The sequence below is a fragment of the Entamoeba histolytica genome, genomic scaffold, assembly GCF_000208925.1.
Source record: "Entamoeba histolytica HM-1:IMSS scf_1104750517105 genomic scaffold, whole genome shotgun sequence".
Classification (NCBI taxonomy): Eukaryota; Evosea; order Mastigamoebida; family Endamoebidae; genus Entamoeba; species Entamoeba histolytica.
This window is the reverse complement of record NW_001915037.1, coordinates 1-18,656: the sequence shown is the minus strand read 5'-3', so window position 1 is coordinate 18,656 and position 18,656 is coordinate 1. Positions and strand designations below refer to the sequence as shown.

The following is an 18,656-nucleotide window of genomic DNA, read 5'->3' as shown; positions in this document are numbered from 1 at the left end:
TATATCAATCAAAGAAAACATTACATGAATCTATTAGTTTATTAAGAAATCGAGTGAGACAACATTTTAATAGTTTTCAATTACATATGTTAGACTCTTCTGAAGATAATATGGGAAGAAGTGATTGGATGAAAGAATTTGCTTGTGAATTTGATGGACATTATCTTCAATATCGAGGAAATAAAGAACAAATAATCCAAACAATGCAAAAATTCATTCATATATTAAAATATAGAATGAATGCTCTTCCAGTTGGAACACAATTTCCATTTGTAAAATTAAGAGATGTTGATTATGGTACTTTTTATCCAAGTGGTGTTGCTATAGTTAAACCATATTATGTAGATGTTCATTTAATTGATACTCTCTTTCCTCTACGTCATGCATGGACATTTACAGCTGTATTTTTACCAGGAGCAATTCCTCGTTCATATATAGGAGATGGAGATCCTAATTATTATCCATCTCCTACCATTGATAGAGTAAGAAAGTATGTTTTAGATACTAAAATTGGATATCAATGTGATTCGTTCAATGAGTTTAATAGTGAAGAACAAAAATTAATTGTTGATAGTCTTAATGGATTTGATTATGATTGGAGATCAAAAACAGAAATAAAATTTTGTCCATATAATCGTTTGATTAATGAATCAGATAGAACAAACCAAACTTATTTTTGTTATCAAACACCAACATGTCCTAATATTGACTCTTTTTCAAAACAAGAATATAATTTTCAAATTCAAAAAACTTGTTCATCTGAAATGTCATCAATGCTTCTTGTGTTGTGTATTTTATTCTTTTTTTACTAATTGAATAGTTATTTTTTCAAGTAATTGAAATTGACAAACAATAAATTAAAGTTTATAAAAAAAAGTTCAGTCAATTGAGAAGATATGATTTATATCCAGATATAAGTTCCATAAAAGTATCATCAGCACAATCCTTTAATAATGCAATCATTGCAACAAAATATTTTCCAATCAATTTGTATTGAGATGAATCAAATGAATTGATTGAAATTGATTGAATAATATTTCTAAAGATAAATGAAAGAACAAATGTCCGTGTTCCTGTTTTAATGCTATTATGTTCATTGCTAATGTCCCATTTATTAACTATATTTTGTAATTCACTAAAATCATCTCTGGAAGGAATGAACTGGTAATGAATTGCTTTATTAACAACTTCTTTACAATCACTGGTGTGTAATATGTCATACACATTTTTGAAATATTCATCAGTTGGTTCTATTAGATTATTTACTTGAATTAGTTCATCAATATTTTCTCCATTCATTAAATAAGAATCAAGAAGTTCTTGAATAGCAACATGAGCCATTTGTTTTTGACCAGCAATTATCATCAAATGAGCATAAAGTAACTTAGAACGAACAAGAGGAGCAAGTATTTGAGCCATCTGAGGTCTTGAACTAGCATATTGTAATAATGATTCTTCAGCACCAGGTTTTTCTATAACATCAGAAAGAATCATAGCAGTATCTTTATCATTAATAGAATCAAGTAATTGATAACATCCAGTTACACTTAATAAGATAGAGTGTAAATAATGAAGTACAAATCGTTCATCCAAGAAATTTATTTTACGTAATAAAACAAGAACAGTATATCCAATTACATCAAATGGAGTTCCTCTTTCAATTTGAGTAGAAACTGCTTGTTCATATTGTTGAAGTAATAATAAAAAGAAGAAAGTAGTATCATCTGGATTTCTTAATAATACAGGTGGAACTATTTGTTGAAGTTCATTAAATGTTTTTATTATATCTTGAGAAGAACTAAGCTAAAAAGAGATAAGTGATATATCACTTGAAGAAAAATTTATTTAAACGAACAAACTTTATACCAAATATAATTGTCAACATTAGCATGAATGAAAGCATCAACTGTTGGATCAATACCAATAACATCCTTTTTAGTAAAAATACTTCCAAATAACTTTTCTATTGGATCACTTAATATGAGTTGTTTTAATTTATTAATATTTCCTTTAATTGCTTCACTAAAAGCTTCGTTTGTTTTTCCCATTTCATCTTCTAATGTTTGAATTGCTTCATCTCTAAGTCCTGCTCGATATAAATGAAAAGCTAATGTTAATGTTGTTGGTTTTCTTCCATTTTCTATTTCTAATGTTTGACTAAGGAATTGAACTATATCATCTTTTTTATATGTTCCATCATTTTGAATAACAAAATTATCTTTAAAATTTAATTCTACATATTTTAAACAAAGTGTTGCTGCTTGAATTGGACTTAATTGAATAATATTATTATCAATTCTGAATTTATATAAATCTTGAATTAAATCAAAAATTACTTTAATAGAACGAGATGGAGGAAAAATAGATCGTAGTTGTTCAATTGGGTCATTTTCACATAACAATTTTGCAACTGTTTGTAGTCCTTGAGTTTCAATATTTGGTCCAATATGAATAACTTTTCTTTCTCTTAAGAATAACCTATCTGCAGCACATAATGTTGTCTGTATTATATTGTCAATTGTTTGAACAGAAATATTTGTTGACTCCTCTGGTTTAATTATAAATAATGGTTTTTGTGTAACTGGTTCAATATCCATTTGTATGTTCCTCTCAAGAAGTTTCATTTCATCAAGCATTTTTTGTACATCAATTGGTGCTTCCATTGTGAAGGTTTTCTTTTATTTTTTTAAGTTTTTTTTTAATTTAAATTATAATAAAACTATAATCAAACAATTTATAACTAAACAAATGAAATTATGAATGAAATATTATAATTCGTTTTTATGCAATAAAAGTTGATTCGTTAATTGAATCAGAGGTTGTTGATGAACTTGTACATTCTGTTGAATTTTCGTAATCTATTTCATCTCTTTCTTCTTCTAGTACACTAATATTTTTTTCAGCCAGTCTATTTACAGAAGTACAATCAAAGTTACCAAACCCAATACTATCTTCTCCTAATGCAGGAGAAAATTCTTTAGTTTCTCTTGAAAAATATCCTGTATCACATGCACTATCTAATCTTGGCACAAAAATATCTTCTCTACTTTCACTTAATAATGTGTTCCAACGAATTCTTTCAAAAAATGGATGATTTTTAACCTCTTCACTTCCTTTTGCCCCAAGTCTTTTCTTTTCTTCAGGTAATAACAATGCATTGACTATAGAATATGCATTATCTGAAATAATGTCTTCATCATCACTTGTTTCAGTAGGCCAATGATAATCATTCATTCGAATTCGTTTAAATATAGCTTCAGGTGTTTTGTCATTGAATGGTGGAACACCAACAAGCATTTCATAAATCATACAGCCTAAACTAAAATAATCGCTTACAGTAGAATATAACCTTTCATTAATAACTTCTGATGCAACATAATCAGGAGTACATAATAATCTTGAATCCAGAAAAGAATTTTGTTCACTTTTATATCCAAATACAGACAATCCAAAGTCTGTAAGTTTTAAATGTCCATTTGCATCTATAAGAATATTATCAGGTTTAAGGTCTCTATGAATACATCCTAATGAATGAATATATTCTAAAGCTAAAACTATTTCTGCTGAATATATTTTAACTGTAACTTCAGACAATCGTCCTACTTCTCTAATTAAACAAGCCAAATCTCCTCCTGGACAAAATTCCATAACAAGAAATAAACTGCATTTATCTTGAAATGCATAATATAATTTAACAACACTTTGATTAACTGATTTTTGAAGAATTTGTTTTTCAGCTAATACCCCGTCAACAACATTTTTTCTTACCATATCAGCCTTTCTACTAACTTTCATTGCATATATATCTCCTGTTGTTTTCTTTTTTACAAGATATAAACGAGAATATGCTCCACTGCTAAACTTATTTAAAACATCAAAATCTTTTAGTGAGACACTTCCATTTGATGCCTCTTCAACTTGAACGTTACCGTCCCACAATGAAGTATATGTCCACATATCAATTGAGTGATTAGAAACATAATTTTTCATTAACAAAAGTCTTCTTTTAACAATTTTTGAAATCATTCCTGCAAATGCTGATAAACACACATCAACAGAATGAGTTGTAATTTCTTCAAGCATAGTAATTGCGCTATTCATTTGTTCCAATACTTTACTTGATAATTTAGTAATATTTGAAAGTTCTTCAGTGAGTTCAATAACTCCATCATAATTAATTCCTCCTTGTTGTATTTGTTTTTGTTTTAATAATTGATCTTTTAATATTTGTAACCTTAACTTACAACTAGGTTCATTTGAACATAATTCAAAACACATTTTACAATAAAATGTATGTTTTGCAAGTACATCAAATTCTATTTCTCTTTCACACATACGACAAATTGCTACTCGAACACCAGCTTTATCATATGTTTTAGGAGAATTTAATGGTGACATTCCCAATGATGCTTGGTTTCTTCTTCCTGTAGAAGACTGTCTATTTCTTGGTTGAATAATTGGTGTTTCTGGTGTTTCTAAAATTTTTTTTACCACAGCAGTTAGAGAAATAAATTCATTGAACTGTTGAAAATAATGAAAAACTAATAAGTCAGAAGCATTATTTGTAGTAATATCTTGTAGTTTATGTAAATATTGATTAATAAATGTTTTAGAACAAATATCATCATAACTCAATCGTTCTAGTTGTCTAAATAATTGAAATATTTTCATTTGTTCTGAATTTTTATCATTCATTTCTTCATAAACTAAACCAATTCTTCTTGCTTCTTCTTTTAATGCATAAAACTTATTGATTATATGTTTTTCTTCAGAATCATCTTTAATAGTATCTGTCCCCTTTCTTGGTGTCTCACTATATTCACTATATTTTCTTTGTCTTCTTTTCTTTTGTTGTGCATAATTTAATGCTAACATCCATTCATTAACATTTCCCTCATCAACACGGAAAGTATATGACATCCCATTAATTAAATTAATGGAAATAATATTTTCATTTAATTCTATTTCGGAACCAATTAATTGTAATATATCACTAGGAAATTCTAATCGTTGAATACATCGATCACTTGGAAAATACACTAATACATTATCTTTAATAATTACATATCTTTCTGTCCATGTTCCAAAAATATATGATTGTTTCATTAAATACCCACATACCCTTGGATGCCTTAATGACATAAATGGAATTGATTGTTTTTTTTCTACAAACCATTCATAAATATAACAAATGTCAGTTGCTCCTTCTAATGCAATAACTTCTGATAAATACTGTTTTAAACCAACATCACGTAATGGATATCCATCTTTTCTTGATGGAAGTTGAGGTAATTCTTTTTCCCATTCATTTCGTTCTGATAATAATTTTTCTGTCTCTGTAGGTGGAGTAAGAGTTTTAGGTGCTTCACATGTTTCATTATTAAAAGTATTTTTAATAATACTTTGACTTATAAACATTGATGTTTGTTTTAACTTAGAAGAAGAATTTGTAATAGGTTGAGAATATTCCCGTTTGTCTTTAAGAAGTAATTTAGTTTGTGGAGAAGTTCTTAATGTTGACGAGTTGAAAGAAAGATTTATTTTATCAGTTGGGGTTGATGAAAGACCAGGAACTTGTTTTGGGGAAACTATAACACCTTTTGGTGGTGTTAAAGAGATTGGAGATAATGCCACAGAACCTGAACGAGACATTGACTTACCAAATGACTTAGGATGATTTTCTGACAACTCCCATGAGTCAAGTGGTGGAGTTGAATTTTTACTTAAAGGAGATAATGATATTTTATAACTAGGATGGTTGTCTGTTGGTAAATAATCCATTGAAATTATTGATAATGATGTTTTATCCCTTGTACCTGACACATTTAATTTTTGATGTAATGTACTATTAGGATCATAAACTGAATGAATAAATAAATCTAGTTCGTGTATATCTGTTGGTTTCTTGAATAAATATTTTGTTGTTAAATCTAATTGAACAGTAACAATATGAATAATAACACACTTTAATGTAGATAAATCAATTTGTAATTCTGACTTAACATCAATAACTTTAATTTGGTTTGGTTCAATGACTGGTGTTGGCGTAGAAGTATTAAAATATTCTCCTCTTGGAGTAATATCTAATGACCCATATTCAGATTTCCCCATTGACTGAACAGTTTGCATTTGAGTAGGGCGAAAAGAAACAGGTCTATTATGTGATTTAGCTAGAGGGATACTCATCTTTCAATCACTAAATATTGAGATTTGATCATTTCATTTCTTTCTATTCTCTTTTTTCTTTCTCCTCTTTCATATAACATTTACTTTTTCTGTTTGCTTTAAAAATCCTAAATTTGTGTTATTAATCCTTCTTCCTTGATAAGTTTTATTAACTGTTTTTTCTTCAACAAAATTTTTCAATCTATCTTGCTTTTTCATTCCCTCTGAAAAACAATCTCCCATAACCACTTCAATTTTAGTTTCGAGACATTATCAAACTCATGATTATTTTTCAAAAATAAATCAATTCTATTTATACTATATCAACATAAGACACCACGTATATGAATGGAACTAATAAATTAAAACTGTTTAAATCTTCTAAACTTTTCTGTTTCAGAAACAAAACGAAGGAAAGAAATAGAAAAAATAAGAAACATCATAAAATTATTAGTTCTGAATTGTTCCATCTTTTAGATAAAAATAAAACCACAAAATGAAAAAACTAATATTATAATATAAAGATAGTAATTGATTAACAAAAATCAAAAACTTTCTTTGAAAAATAACAAGTTTTCAATGAAAAGAGTTGAGGATTAAACCAAACAGACAAATAACGAAAGGAAAGAAGAGATCTCATTTATTATCAACGTATACATTTTAATATTTAAGGAAAAATCTTAAAATATTCATTCAGAATTAATATTACTTAGTTATATCAAATGAACAAATTTAGTGCCTTTGATGCTTTCTTAGACAATGATGATACTCCTTATGTTGGGGTTAATACCTTACTTCAAATGGACGTAATTGGAGAAGATGAATTATCAACCGATCAAGTTTGTCGCACTTTTTGCAGGTATTGCAGTTGAGATTTGATGACAATGGCATAAATACAATAGAATAATAGTAGATATTTTTTTTGAGTTATGTTCATTCTACTAATGTTCAAATTTATTTTTTCATTCTTTTTATATTGCCATTTGGAAAGTCTCAGAGTGTGGTTAACTTGTCTTATTGGTATAAATTATATTATTAACTATATTAGGTTGGTTCCGATGATGTCTTCTTCTTACTCTCTTCTTCTTTTCCAGAATCGTTAAGTGATCCTCATTCTACCCGTTCATCTCCAGACATAGTTAATAAGAGAGAAAGAGATAGTAAATCAGTTGATTTTAGTATGAAAAATCAAACTGAAAACCTTCCTATTAAACAAACCAATAGTCTTGTCAGTTCTAATACTGCTTCAATGCCAGATATTCCATTTTCAAATCCTTTTTACTTTCCAATGTTTAATAATAGAGAACTTCCTGACTCTCCTCAAAAACATTTAAAATATGGAACAAAGCCTTGTATTTTCTTTATGCAAAATGGGTATTGTAAGAAGGGAGGAAGTTGTACTTTTTCTCATGACGTTTCGTCTTTAAACAATCATTCTTTTTGTCAACAAAATTCTAAACAATTTGTTTCAGTTGACAAATTATATCGTACTAAACCATGCAAATATTTCTTTGAGACGGGAGTATGTAGAAAAGGAGAGCATTGTAATTTTTCACATGATTTAAGTCTTAAAGATGAATATTTTAAAGGAAACTTTTAACCTCATACGTATCTCAAGATTTCTTTGTCTTTCATTTCTATTGATTGAATGTTTTTTGTTATTGTCTTATTTCTTTTTTTTTAAAACTATTTTTTATTAATAAAGTTAATTATTTTAAATATAGAAAAAGAAGAAAAATAAAAAGAAGAAAAATAAAAAAGAAGAAAAATAAAAAAGAAGAAAGAATGAATTATTAGATGAGCAAACAAGATAGAGGAGGACGTCGTCAAAGGGGACAAAAAATTGAGAGTGGGGCTATTGGATATGTCCCAAAAGAAATACCAAAAGAAGAACCTGAATTTTTTGAACGAAGAAGATTCAACAAACTACAAGGAAAAAAATATTATAATAATTATCACCAAAAAGAAGAGAAAAAAGATGACAAAGAAAAGGGTGGACACGAGTACCCTACTAAACGATATAATAGAGGTGGACTAACCCAAGAGAAAAGAAATGAAATCAAAAAAGTCAACGAAGAATTAAGAAAAAGACATCCTACCCTTTTACCTATTGGTATAGGTCATGACTTTTTTATTGATTCTCATCAATACCAACCACCTAAATGTGAATATATGACTGATCAAGAAATAAGAAATACTTTCTTTGCTTCCATTGAAAGTGTTCAATCCTATTTTGCATATAAAGAACAATACTATGAAATTGCTTTTAATATGCAACATGAAAATGCTCCTATAGGATCAATGGCATCAATTTATTCTCATTTACATAAAACACTTGATGATTGTGTTACAAGTTATTATCCACATTGTCATCATTATCCATTTGATTTAACTGGTGTAGATCCATCTCGTACAACTTGTTTTAGTGCTTTACAATTATCTTGTGGAGAAGAAAATGATTTTATGTTTTTAGGAGAATTACATAAATATGATTCAGCCCTTCGTTTAGAAGAGATGTTACTTCAAGCTGTTTTATTTAATGACATTAGACTACTTGAAGCAGTTAATGATGATAATAGAAAATATATGATTCCTGAAGTATCTCAAATTTTAGCTACAAAAAAAGAAAAGATCAGTCGAACTGTTGCTGATGCTTTATCAGGAAATTTATTAGAAGTATTAAAGAAAGAAAAAGGGTTAAGATTTGGTGCACGTATTTTCTCTTTATTCCCTGAAGCGTCAAAAGCTAAAGTTGCATCTGTCGTTATTGATAAATTAGGTGATATTTGCGAAATGGAAAATCATTTCCCACAAGAACGAATGGCTATCTTACAACAAGTAGCTGATTATATTACATATTTAAATGATACCATCCAAGTTGCTGAATTTATTGGGTCAATTTGTGATTTGTTAGAAGATAAAGGTCTTGAATTATTAGGAAGTGATTGTTGTTGTATTGTTCAATCTATTTTAAAAAATAAAACATTAAAATCAGAAGAACCTGACGTTTATGAAGAATATTTAGACGCTTGTATTGAAATTATTGACACATATAAAGAGGAAGAAGACCATTCAGAAGAAGTTGTCCAATTTTTTGAATCATTGAAAAATTAATATTTATTCTTTTTCTGGTTTAACTCTATTATAATTATATTTAAAATTACTTTTCAAGTAGTAATAAGTTATCCAATAAAATAATCTTTGCATAATTAAGATATGTTTTTAAATATTTTTTAAAATAAAAAAGTATTAAACAATATGCCTTTCATATTTAATTACTTGTCTTTATTTTATTTACTCTTGTACTTTCATTTATTATTTTATAAATTTAAAAATCAAAATTGTTGTAAGTAAATTAATTAACTTCTACATGTACCCATTGACTATTTTCTACTTTGGTTAATCTAACATAAAGAATACCTTCTTGATAATAGGCTTTAATTCCATCTTTACTTGCATCTACAGGAACAGGAACTTCTCTTCTAAATTGACCATATAATATCTCAGTAAAACAAAAATCACCATCTTCAACTGGCATATTTTTATTTCCTGAAACAATTACCCAATTATTGCTATATTGTAAAGACAATGACTTTTTATCAATACCAGGTACTTCAAATTTGAGTAAATAACTTTTTCCACAATCTAATAACTCACATGGTGGTTCCCATACCATAGAATTCCAATGACCCACTCCACTTGGGTCAATAAATACTTTGTTTTGTGATGTTCTAGCAAGGTATCTTGACAAATGAATCCATTTAGGCTCTGGTTTAGATAATTGTTGGTTATTACATTCTGGAGGAAGTGTTTCAATTACTTGTTCATTTGAACTGATTGAAGTCATTTATTATTACTAATTATTATTAAGTTTCCTTTCATAGTTTAAATACCATCATATGATTATGCTATGATAGTATCTTTCATATTTTTGATGTGGACTGACGTGTGAATGACTCTTGAGTAACTAACCTTTGTCTTATTTACTTCATTTTTCGTATTTCTAAAAATAGATTAACACGTTTATTATTTTCACAATCTTTCTAATTATAGAAAAAAGTAATAAAAAACAAAAATATTAATAAGTAATTAATTCAATTATCTTTAAAGTTTCTTTCCTTCTTCAACCTTTTCAGCTCTTTGTCTTTCAAGGTCTTTCTTCATTGGTCCCATACGTGCTTTCTTTTCGGTGGTTGTTTGGAATCTAGAATGTCCATATTTAGATGATGTATCAATGAATTTAAGAACAATTTGTTCTTGAGCTGTTCTAGTGGTTGATGGGAAGCATGCTTTTCTTAATGAAATAACTCTTCTTCTAATACCTGCTACAGTTCCTTTGATCATCAAGAAATCGTTCTTAACAACTCCGTAATGTGGGAATCCTCCCATTGGAGTAATACCTTTTTCTGTAATATCAAATTCTGTTTTAGCGTTCTTAAGGTCACCACATCCAAGTCTGTAAATCTTTTTGTTAACTTCTGTTCTCTTGAAGAATCCCATTTGACCAGCTCTAGCAACTGTCCATGAAACTCTAGCTGGATGCCATGCTCCAACACAAGCAACTTTTCTTAATCCTCTGTGAGTCTTTCTTGGAAGATGTCTTACACCAAATCTCTTAATAACACCATTATATCCATGTCCCTTAGTAACTGAGCACACATCAATACATTCATCAGTTCCAAAGACTGAGTTAACACTAATTTGTTTTTCAAGAAGTGAGACAGCAAAGTCAACTTTTTCAGCAATTGATCCTCCATTAATTTGAATTTCCATAACTTCAGCTTTCTTTTGTTTTAATGGAACAAGTGCCATTTGAGTATGTGCAATTACTCTAACAACATCACATCTATTCTTAATTAATCTAATTTGTCTTTCTCTCTTTGATTTAGCTTTTACATCATTGTATTTTTCGGTATGAACAGCAAATTGATTTTTAGTATTTTTGTACCATTTCTTAGTATATCTTCTTTTGAATTCATCAGCAATATGTTCAGCAAAAACAGCTGTAATTGGTTTAAGTCCAGTAGTAGTCTTTTTGTATCCAACAAATCCTGCAACAACCATTGGTGGTGTTTCAATAATGGTGACTGGTTCTAAAACTCCATCTTTTGGAAGTTTAGTGTTGGTTCTCTTAACTTCACGAATAACATGAGTCATACCAGCTTTGAATCCAAGGAATCCAGTGAGATGTGGTTTTTCAGCAGCATTATCTTTTGGGAATGCAGAGACAGTAGCTCTTACTTTATGAACTCTCTTTCTTGGGTGGAAAGCAAGTGATCCGTGTCTTGGTGCTTCAAACTTTCTGTGTGACATTTGAACCAACAACTGATTTAATTAAGATTATAATCAGGGTTTTCTTTCGTTTTCCTATTACAAATTCTATTTTATATTATATTTTTTATTATTTAACTTAATTTCCTTCATTTGTTTTTCAGTATAATTATTTTATAGTTTTAATTTTCTATGAAACTAGTTGATGATATAAATAACATTTTTTTAAAAATCTAACACCTCGAAGCCTTCTTCATTACCTACAGAAACCATCTCACGTATCTCTTCTTCATTAGTCACTCCAAGTGAAGTTTTACACCAATTTTTTAGTATCTCTATATTATCTTCTCTGACCAATATTCCCCATATACAATTACCAAAAACCAACTCAGTTAGACGAACCATTCTTAAGTCACTTGGTTTTACAGAATAATCAACAATATCAAAATCTCCATCTTCGTGTGCTTTTTGAACAAAGTGAGGGTCAAGTAGAAGTAACATGTTTCCTGTTCTTCCACAGACATAAATAGCTTTTGTATCAACACCACACACTACACCTCCTACAAAAGTATTATCAAGACAACTAATTGTTTTTTCATTTAAAGGTGCACTAATCATTAGAAGAGTGTTTGGTTGAATTTCTTTAGGGAAAGTATTACTATAAATAACATGACAAGGTCGTTGGTCCCACATCTCTACAAGTTGAGATAAGGCTATTGCACATGTAGAAGGAGAAAGGTAATTTGTTCCTTTTTGGTTATTTTGTCTTACTATCTTTAGATTGAACATTTTATAAAGACTTAAAACAGCTTCTTGTTTTGGAGTGTCTTCAATTAATTGGACATATTCTCTTCGTTCTTCCATTGAATGAATAATAAAATTTTGTTGAACTTTTTCTGCAGCATCGTCTCCAAAACCTGGATTTGGTTCTTGTAGTCTTATTAATGAATTAAGAAACAACATTTGGATAGACCTTAATGTACATCCCCATCCAGCATCTGTTGTCAAACTACAGTGAGGTAAATGGTAAGTAAAGCCATTTCTATAAGTGATTCGAAACAAAGTTGAAAGGTGTTTAGCAATATTATTATTTGATGTAGGTTGTTCAGTATAAGTAACTCCTTGTAATACGTATTTTAAATTAAATGTAAATGGCTTAAATTGAGATTTGACAACAGAATTATATAAATGAGAAGAAAGGTTATACGAACATGCATTAACAAAACTAGTGAATGACTTCTTTTTCTTTTGTTGAGGTGGAAGCATTACTTTAAAAGACTTTGAAATAAGAAAAGTTTCACATCTCTTCTTTTTTTTCATTTTTCGTTTTTTTTTTTAACGAAAAAAAAGTATTTTTATTTACTGACTGAAAAACTTTATTTCATTTACCAATGATTTCTTTGTATCATCCTTTTTATTATGGGAATATTTATCATATTCTTGTTGATCGTTTTAGTGGTGAAAACCAAAGTTTAGAAACCAAAGAAAATTCAAATCAATTTCTTGGAGGGACATTAAAAGGAATTACTAGTAGAATGAATTATTTGAAAGAATTAGGATGTTCTACAATTTTTTTATCTCCAATATATAAAAATCATGCAATTGTAACAGAGTATATGCCATATCATGGATATCATATTATTGACTTTAATGACGTTGATCCTCGGTTTGGAACAAAAAATGATTTTAAACAACTTTGTAAAGTAGCACATCAAAATAATATTTCTATTCTTCTTGATATAGTACCTAATCATGTTAGTTGTTATCATCCTTGGGTTGAAGAAGCAATGAAAGGGATTAGAACTGAACGATTTAGATGGTATCCAGATGGTAATCCAATGCATTTTTTGGGGTATAACGAATTATGGAAAGTCAATCATAATGACACAGAAGTAAAACAATCATTATTGAATGCATTTGTTGAATTTTATGAATTAGGAGCTGATGACTTTAGGATTGACCATGCAATCGGAATCCCAAATTCCTTTTTTAAAGAAGTAAGAAAAGTATTACAAGAAAAAGCAAAAGAATTAAAAAGACGTGTTCCATTATTAATTGGAGAAGTTTGGTTTGGTGGTTGTGAAAGAAGAATTTTACAAACCATTGAAACTCCAATGAAAGGATTGTTGTGGTGGTTATCAAAAATTGGGTTTGATGGTATTTGTCAAGAATTAGCTCAGATGATGTACATCCCAATATTAGATGGGGTATTAGATATTAGAGGGTGTATGCTAATAAGGGAATATCTATCAGGTAAAGGAAGATTTAAGTATGTACCAGAGTTTTTATTTAAGTTTTTATTATGGTTAAGAAAGTGGTTATATCCAAGAAACTTTTTAGGAGGATTGTTTGTTGACAATCATGATATGGATAGAATTATGTTTATGATGAATGGAGATATTAATAAAGTTAAACATGCCTTAAATTTCATTTCAAGTGATGATGGACCTATGTATATTTATTATGGTACTGAAGTTGGAATGTCTCAAGTGGCATCAAAAGAAACAATAGGAGATATAGCTATGAGAGCTCCTATGATGTGGTCTTTAATAGAACTTCCAAAACCACCTGAGTTGTTTGATTTTATTCAAACAACTTGGAAAGAACGAAAGAATCGAGCTAAAAAATTTATAAAAGAAAAAGATGAATAATTCACTTTCAAATTAATTTTTTTTTAAATTGTTTTCTAAAAGATTATTTAAGACAATGACTATCCAACTAGAAAATACATTCATTTTTGAACTATTGAATTCTTTTTTTTTCAGAGTAAAAAAGGTTGTTATATCAAATTATACTTTCTTATATTTTAATCTCTTCTTTTTTTTGTTTATTAATATTTGAATAGACTTTTGCATTTTTCTTTATGAAACTATCTATTACTAAACATCTTCAAAGGAAAAATTACTTGTTGATAAATTCTTTTTAATTGACTATTAACTGGAGTAATTCATAAACAAATTCAATTATTTATTTATATTCTCTATAATATTTTTACAGTCTTGTTAACTGAAACAATAAAAATATTATAATAATTATCTTTTATTCTTGTATTTTTGTTTTCTTAATTAATAATACTCTTCTCTAAACTAAGTAATAAGTTTTCATTTTACAACAAAATTATATTAAATAGTTTGAATATTTTAATAAAGATATTTTAAAATTTATAAAGAATGGAGGTTCTAGATAATGAATATAAGAGTCTAAAATCTAATCAATGTAATGACCAAATTTAGAATTGGATAATTCTCATTTAGTTTAGTTATTTTTAGTACAATTATCAGTAAAAAACAAAGGTTTTAAAGACAAAATATTAGACTAATTGTTTTATTACATTAGCTGTTGTTTTTGGGTATTGGTAAAACAAAATCAATGCATGTCTGTTATTTTATACAAAGCTAATGATGATGAAAAATAAATAACACAAATATATAATTTATTTTATATTTTGGTTTATAAACCCTAGTAATCTTTTTTTGATTAAAACAATACTAATGTCTTTAAAGACTCCAAAAAATTTCAAGGTTATTGATGTTTCTGATACTGAGTCTGATTCGGAATCTTCTTACGAAAAACATGAAATAGCTAAACCTGAAATTAAAGAAGAAAAAGAAAAGAAAGAAGAACATAAACATAGTAAAAAAGATAAAAAGGAAAAGAAAAAAGATAAAAAGGAAAAGAAAAAAGAAAAAGACAATGATAAAGAAGAAGAGCAAAAAGAAAAAAATACTACTGAAGTTACTAAAATGGAAGAAGACACTAAAGAAGAAATAGCAAAAGATGAAAAAGAACAAGAAAAAAATGAAAAAGAAGAGTCAGTAAATGATAAAAAAGAAGAACAAGTAAAAAAAGAACAAGTAAAAGAAGAACAAGTAAAAGAAGAACAAGTAAAAAAAGAAGAATGTCATGAAGAAGAACAAGAAGAATTAGTAAATGATAAAAAGAAAGAAGAGATAAAAGAAGAAGAAAAAACACAAAAAAAAGAAATTAAAAAAGAAGAACCTCAAGAAGAAGAGGTATTAAAGAGAAATAAAAAAACAGTAAAACAAGAAGAAAAGGATAAACAAAAGAAGGATGAGGGGAAGAAGTATATTAGTGTTTGTGTTCAAGGAATTCCTAAACAATGGAATACAAGGAAATTTAGAGAGGAGTTTGGAGATTATAATATTGCCAAGTGTAGAATTATTACATTTAAAGGAAAAAGTGAGTCAAGAGGGTTTGGATATCTTGACTTTTTTAATGTTAACGAGGCACAAAGATGTATTGATGAGATGACTGGTAAAGAATTTGAAGGAAGAGCTGTTTATCTTGAATATGCAAATACAAAAAAGAAAGGATATAGACATGGAGACACAAGTACTCCTGAAACTGCATCTTTAAATAAGTCTATTCAAAAAGTATGTTTTAAATGTGGAAAACCAGGACATATTGGAAGAGACTGTTCTCAACCAGACGATAAAGTTTGTTTCCATTGTGGTAAGCTAGGGCACATTGGAAAAAATTGTCCTGAACAAGAAGTTCCAGAAAGTTCCGACCAAGTTACATGTTATAAATGTGGACAAGTAGGTCATAAGAGTGTGGACTGTCCAGAAAATACTGAAGGTGGGTTTAAACGAAAGTCAAATGATAATACTGAAGATACTGGAAAGCATATAAGGTTTGATGATTAAATAAGAGTTAATATTTAATTTAAGTTTTTTGATTGGAACATTTTAGTTTATTAATTAAAATTTATTTTTTACTAATAAACCATAATCAAATTAATGGAAAACTGATTTTGTTAATATTCTATTGTTAAAATAAAAAATATAAGTGATGATTAGTTATTTGCTACTCCTGAGTAAGGATGACAAATCCAAGTCTGATATTTTTGTATTAAATATAATGAATTTCATTCTCCTTTTTCAATAGTAAATAAAATAGGACTATTATCACTCTCTTTGTTTTTCAATTTGAAACGAAACTGTTTGTGTAGTGCTGTAACAATAACTGCTAGCAAAAAGTGTTGAACTCATTTATATAAGTCATAGAATTAACTCACAAAATCGAGTAATAAAATTGATAAGATAATAAATTCAAAATAAAGGGTGTGTTATTGAGAGACAATGAATTAATTATTTTTAAAGACAAATCTGTACAAGTAAAGACAAAAGTTCAAATTTTGTATGGGTTAGTATGTGAAGGCTAGAGGGAATGATTGGAGTATTTTTAAGACTAATAAAAAAATACTTAAATAACTGAAAGAGAAATAATACAGATGGCTTTGGTTTAAATAAAAGAATAGAGTTTTGAAGAAAAAGAAGTTGAAAAAAGAAAAAATAATACTTTAGAGATATTGCAACTGTATTAAAGTAGGTATGTTTATTTAGATTGTTATAAGGTTCATTTAAATTAACTAAACTTAAGGGTGTTTTATGGATACATTCATACAATAAGGAATTTAAAACCAATTAAATGAAAAACATTAAAGAAAGTGGTAAAGTATAACTAAAAGTTAGTATTTTACTTTTGTTTTCTTTCCTTTAAATGAAAGTAATATTTATTGAAGATACTTATTTGTAAGTTTATTTTAAAAATAAGATGTAAAAGTTTATATAATAGATTATCAGAGTTTATAAGTAATCTTCATTTTAGAATATGCTCACATAGATTAAATGAATAGTAAACAATTTATTACATTTCTTTTCTGTGTCAAATAAGTTAATTTTCAAAATAATCCAATACAAGTTTAACTAGTAGTGAATCACAAATAATGTATTTCATAATTATCTTTTAATCTTTTTATTTTATTAATACTTGGTATTGACTAGTTAAGATATTTACCATCAACATTGTCCTTACTAAAAAGTTATTCATTTTCATATAAAAGTTAATTAAAGTGTTATTTTTCGATATTTGTCTATTAAAATAATTCAACAAGAATAAACACATGTTATTAAGTATTTTTATCATATTTTTGTTTTACTTTATCATTAATTGGAAATATTTTATTAGAGTCAGTATGTATTTGTTTTATTTTCTTCCGTCAATAATAAAACAAAGTAAGTAATCAATAAGAACATGATACAAAAAACAAAAGAATGAATATTCTTTAGAAATTGCATTTATTTTTATCATAAACCATTAATTAAAACAAAACCAATCAATTTATTCTGATGAAGAATTGTTACTACCTTCACTTACCGATTCACTCTTATCGTTTACATGTTGTGGTAATGGACTTACTGTTGGTGTATTTAAATTGAGTAATGGGGATTTATCTTTATTGGTTACTGTTCCATCAAGTGGCATTGGACTTGCAGATGGTGTATTTAAGTCAATCAACTCTGTTGGCTTTTCAGTTGAGTCTGATGATTCATTTTCTTGTTTTTTCTTTTTTTCATCTTCAGCTTTTAATGTTTCAGCAATAGATGCTTCTCCTTTTGCTAATCGTTTAAGTTCTTCAGCACATCCTGATTGTTGGACCAAATTATTGAAGATTGTTGTTTCTTGTTCAATCAAATTAATTGGAGTATCCATTTCCATTAAATGACCATCATCAAATACCATAACTCGATTAGAATCCATGATTGAATGTAGTCTATGTGCAATAGTTAATGTTGTACATTTTTTGAAATTCTTTCTAACCATTTCTTGAATCATAATATCTGTTTGAATATCAATTGATGCAGTTGCTTCATCCATAATTAATATTTTAGCTCCCTTTAATAATGCTCTTGCCATACAAATCATTTGACGTTCTCCAAGTGAGAAATTTTCTCCATTTTCTGTAACTATATAATCCAATTCTTTATTTACATTAACCAATTCTAATACATGTTTCATTTCTTCATCACTCTTTTGGAATGTAGGATCAAGATTTTCTCTAATTGTTCCACTAAACATAGTTGCTTCTTGTGGTAAAATACACATTCTTGATCTTAATGTATGCATAGGAATTGTTGTAGTATCAATTCCATCAACAAGAATTGACCCACCTGCAGGTTCTTCAATTCTAAACAATCCTGCCATCATTGTTGATTTTCCACTTCCTGTTCTTCCAACAATACCTATTTTTTCTTTATCATTGATAACAGCATCTACTCCTTTTAAAACTAATGGTAATCCTTCACGATATCTAAATTGATATCCCTTTAATTCAATCTTTCCTTCTTTTGGCCAATCCTCTGGTATTTCTTGATAATTTTGAATAACTTCTTTTGTTTCTTCAACAGGAATGTTTT

General features: G+C 27.9%; 10 protein-coding genes across 10 annotated transcripts; 4 read left to right on the top strand and 6 right to left on the bottom strand.

Moving 5' to 3' along the window:
* Positions 1 to 882: 882 nt before the first annotated feature.
* On the bottom strand, positions 883 to 2,663 carry EHI_055720 (uncharacterized protein; the record flags this gene model as incomplete). The annotated part of the gene is made up of 2 exons (XM_646945.1): positions 883 to 1,803; positions 1,860 to 2,663. 2 exons carry the CDS (start codon positions 2,661 to 2,663, stop codon positions 883 to 885), a joined length of 1,725 nt encoding a protein of 574 aa, XP_652037.1.
* Positions 2,664 to 2,781: 118 nt separating this feature from the next.
* EHI_055710 (uncharacterized protein) lies at positions 2,782 to 6,186 on the bottom strand (the record flags this gene model as incomplete). Its single annotated transcript, XM_646946.1, has 1 exon — positions 2,782 to 6,186. The coding sequence occupies one exon, from the start codon at positions 6,184 to 6,186 to the stop codon at positions 2,782 to 2,784; it is 3,405 nt and encodes a 1,134-aa protein (XP_652038.1).
* Positions 6,187 to 6,887: 701 nt separating this feature from the next.
* On the top strand, positions 6,888 to 7,765 carry EHI_055700 (uncharacterized protein; the record flags this gene model as incomplete). Its single annotated transcript, XM_646947.1, has 2 exons — positions 6,888 to 7,004; positions 7,214 to 7,765. The coding sequence occupies 2 exons, from the start codon at positions 6,888 to 6,890 to the stop codon at positions 7,763 to 7,765; spliced, it is 669 nt and encodes a 222-aa protein (XP_652039.1).
* A 197-nt stretch (positions 7,766 to 7,962) lies between these two features.
* On the top strand, positions 7,963 to 9,279 carry EHI_055690 (uncharacterized protein; the record flags this gene model as incomplete). Its single annotated transcript, XM_646948.1, has 1 exon — positions 7,963 to 9,279. One exon carries the CDS (start codon positions 7,963 to 7,965, stop codon positions 9,277 to 9,279), a length of 1,317 nt encoding a protein of 438 aa, XP_652040.1.
* A 241-nt stretch (positions 9,280 to 9,520) lies between these two features.
* Positions 9,521 to 10,012, bottom strand: EHI_055680 (heat shock protein, Hsp20 family, putative; the record flags this gene model as incomplete). Its single annotated transcript, XM_646949.1, has 1 exon — positions 9,521 to 10,012. One exon carries the CDS (start codon positions 10,010 to 10,012, stop codon positions 9,521 to 9,523), a length of 492 nt encoding a protein of 163 aa, XP_652041.1.
* A 233-nt stretch (positions 10,013 to 10,245) lies between these two features.
* EHI_055670 (60S ribosomal protein L3, putative) lies at positions 10,246 to 11,478 on the bottom strand (the record flags this gene model as incomplete). Its single annotated transcript, XM_647359.2, has 1 exon — positions 10,246 to 11,478. One exon carries the CDS (start codon positions 11,476 to 11,478, stop codon positions 10,270 to 10,272), a length of 1,209 nt encoding a protein of 402 aa, XP_652451.1. The 3' UTR covers positions 10,246 to 10,269.
* A 183-nt stretch (positions 11,479 to 11,661) lies between these two features.
* On the bottom strand, positions 11,662 to 12,702 carry EHI_055660 (peptidase, C54 family; the record flags this gene model as incomplete). The annotated part of the gene is made up of 1 exon (XM_646951.2): positions 11,662 to 12,702. One exon carries the CDS (start codon positions 12,700 to 12,702, stop codon positions 11,662 to 11,664), a length of 1,041 nt encoding a protein of 346 aa, XP_652043.2.
* A 125-nt stretch (positions 12,703 to 12,827) lies between these two features.
* EHI_055650 (alpha-amylase family protein) lies at positions 12,828 to 14,087 on the top strand (the record flags this gene model as incomplete). Its single annotated transcript, XM_646952.1, has 1 exon — positions 12,828 to 14,087. The coding sequence occupies one exon, from the start codon at positions 12,828 to 12,830 to the stop codon at positions 14,085 to 14,087; it is 1,260 nt and encodes a 419-aa protein (XP_652044.1).
* Positions 14,088 to 14,927: 840 nt separating this feature from the next.
* EHI_055640 (zinc finger protein, putative) lies at positions 14,928 to 16,103 on the top strand (the record flags this gene model as incomplete). The annotated part of the gene is made up of 1 exon (XM_646953.1): positions 14,928 to 16,103. One exon carries the CDS (start codon positions 14,928 to 14,930, stop codon positions 16,101 to 16,103), a length of 1,176 nt encoding a protein of 391 aa, XP_652045.1.
* A 1,477-nt stretch (positions 16,104 to 17,580) lies between these two features.
* EHI_055630 (ATP-binding cassette, sub-family C, putative) lies at positions 17,581 to 18,447 on the bottom strand (the record flags this gene model as incomplete). The annotated part of the gene is made up of 1 exon (XM_001913909.1): positions 17,581 to 18,447. One exon carries the CDS (start codon positions 18,445 to 18,447, stop codon positions 17,581 to 17,583), a length of 867 nt encoding a protein of 288 aa, XP_001913944.1.
* Positions 18,448 to 18,656: the final 209 nt, after the last annotated feature.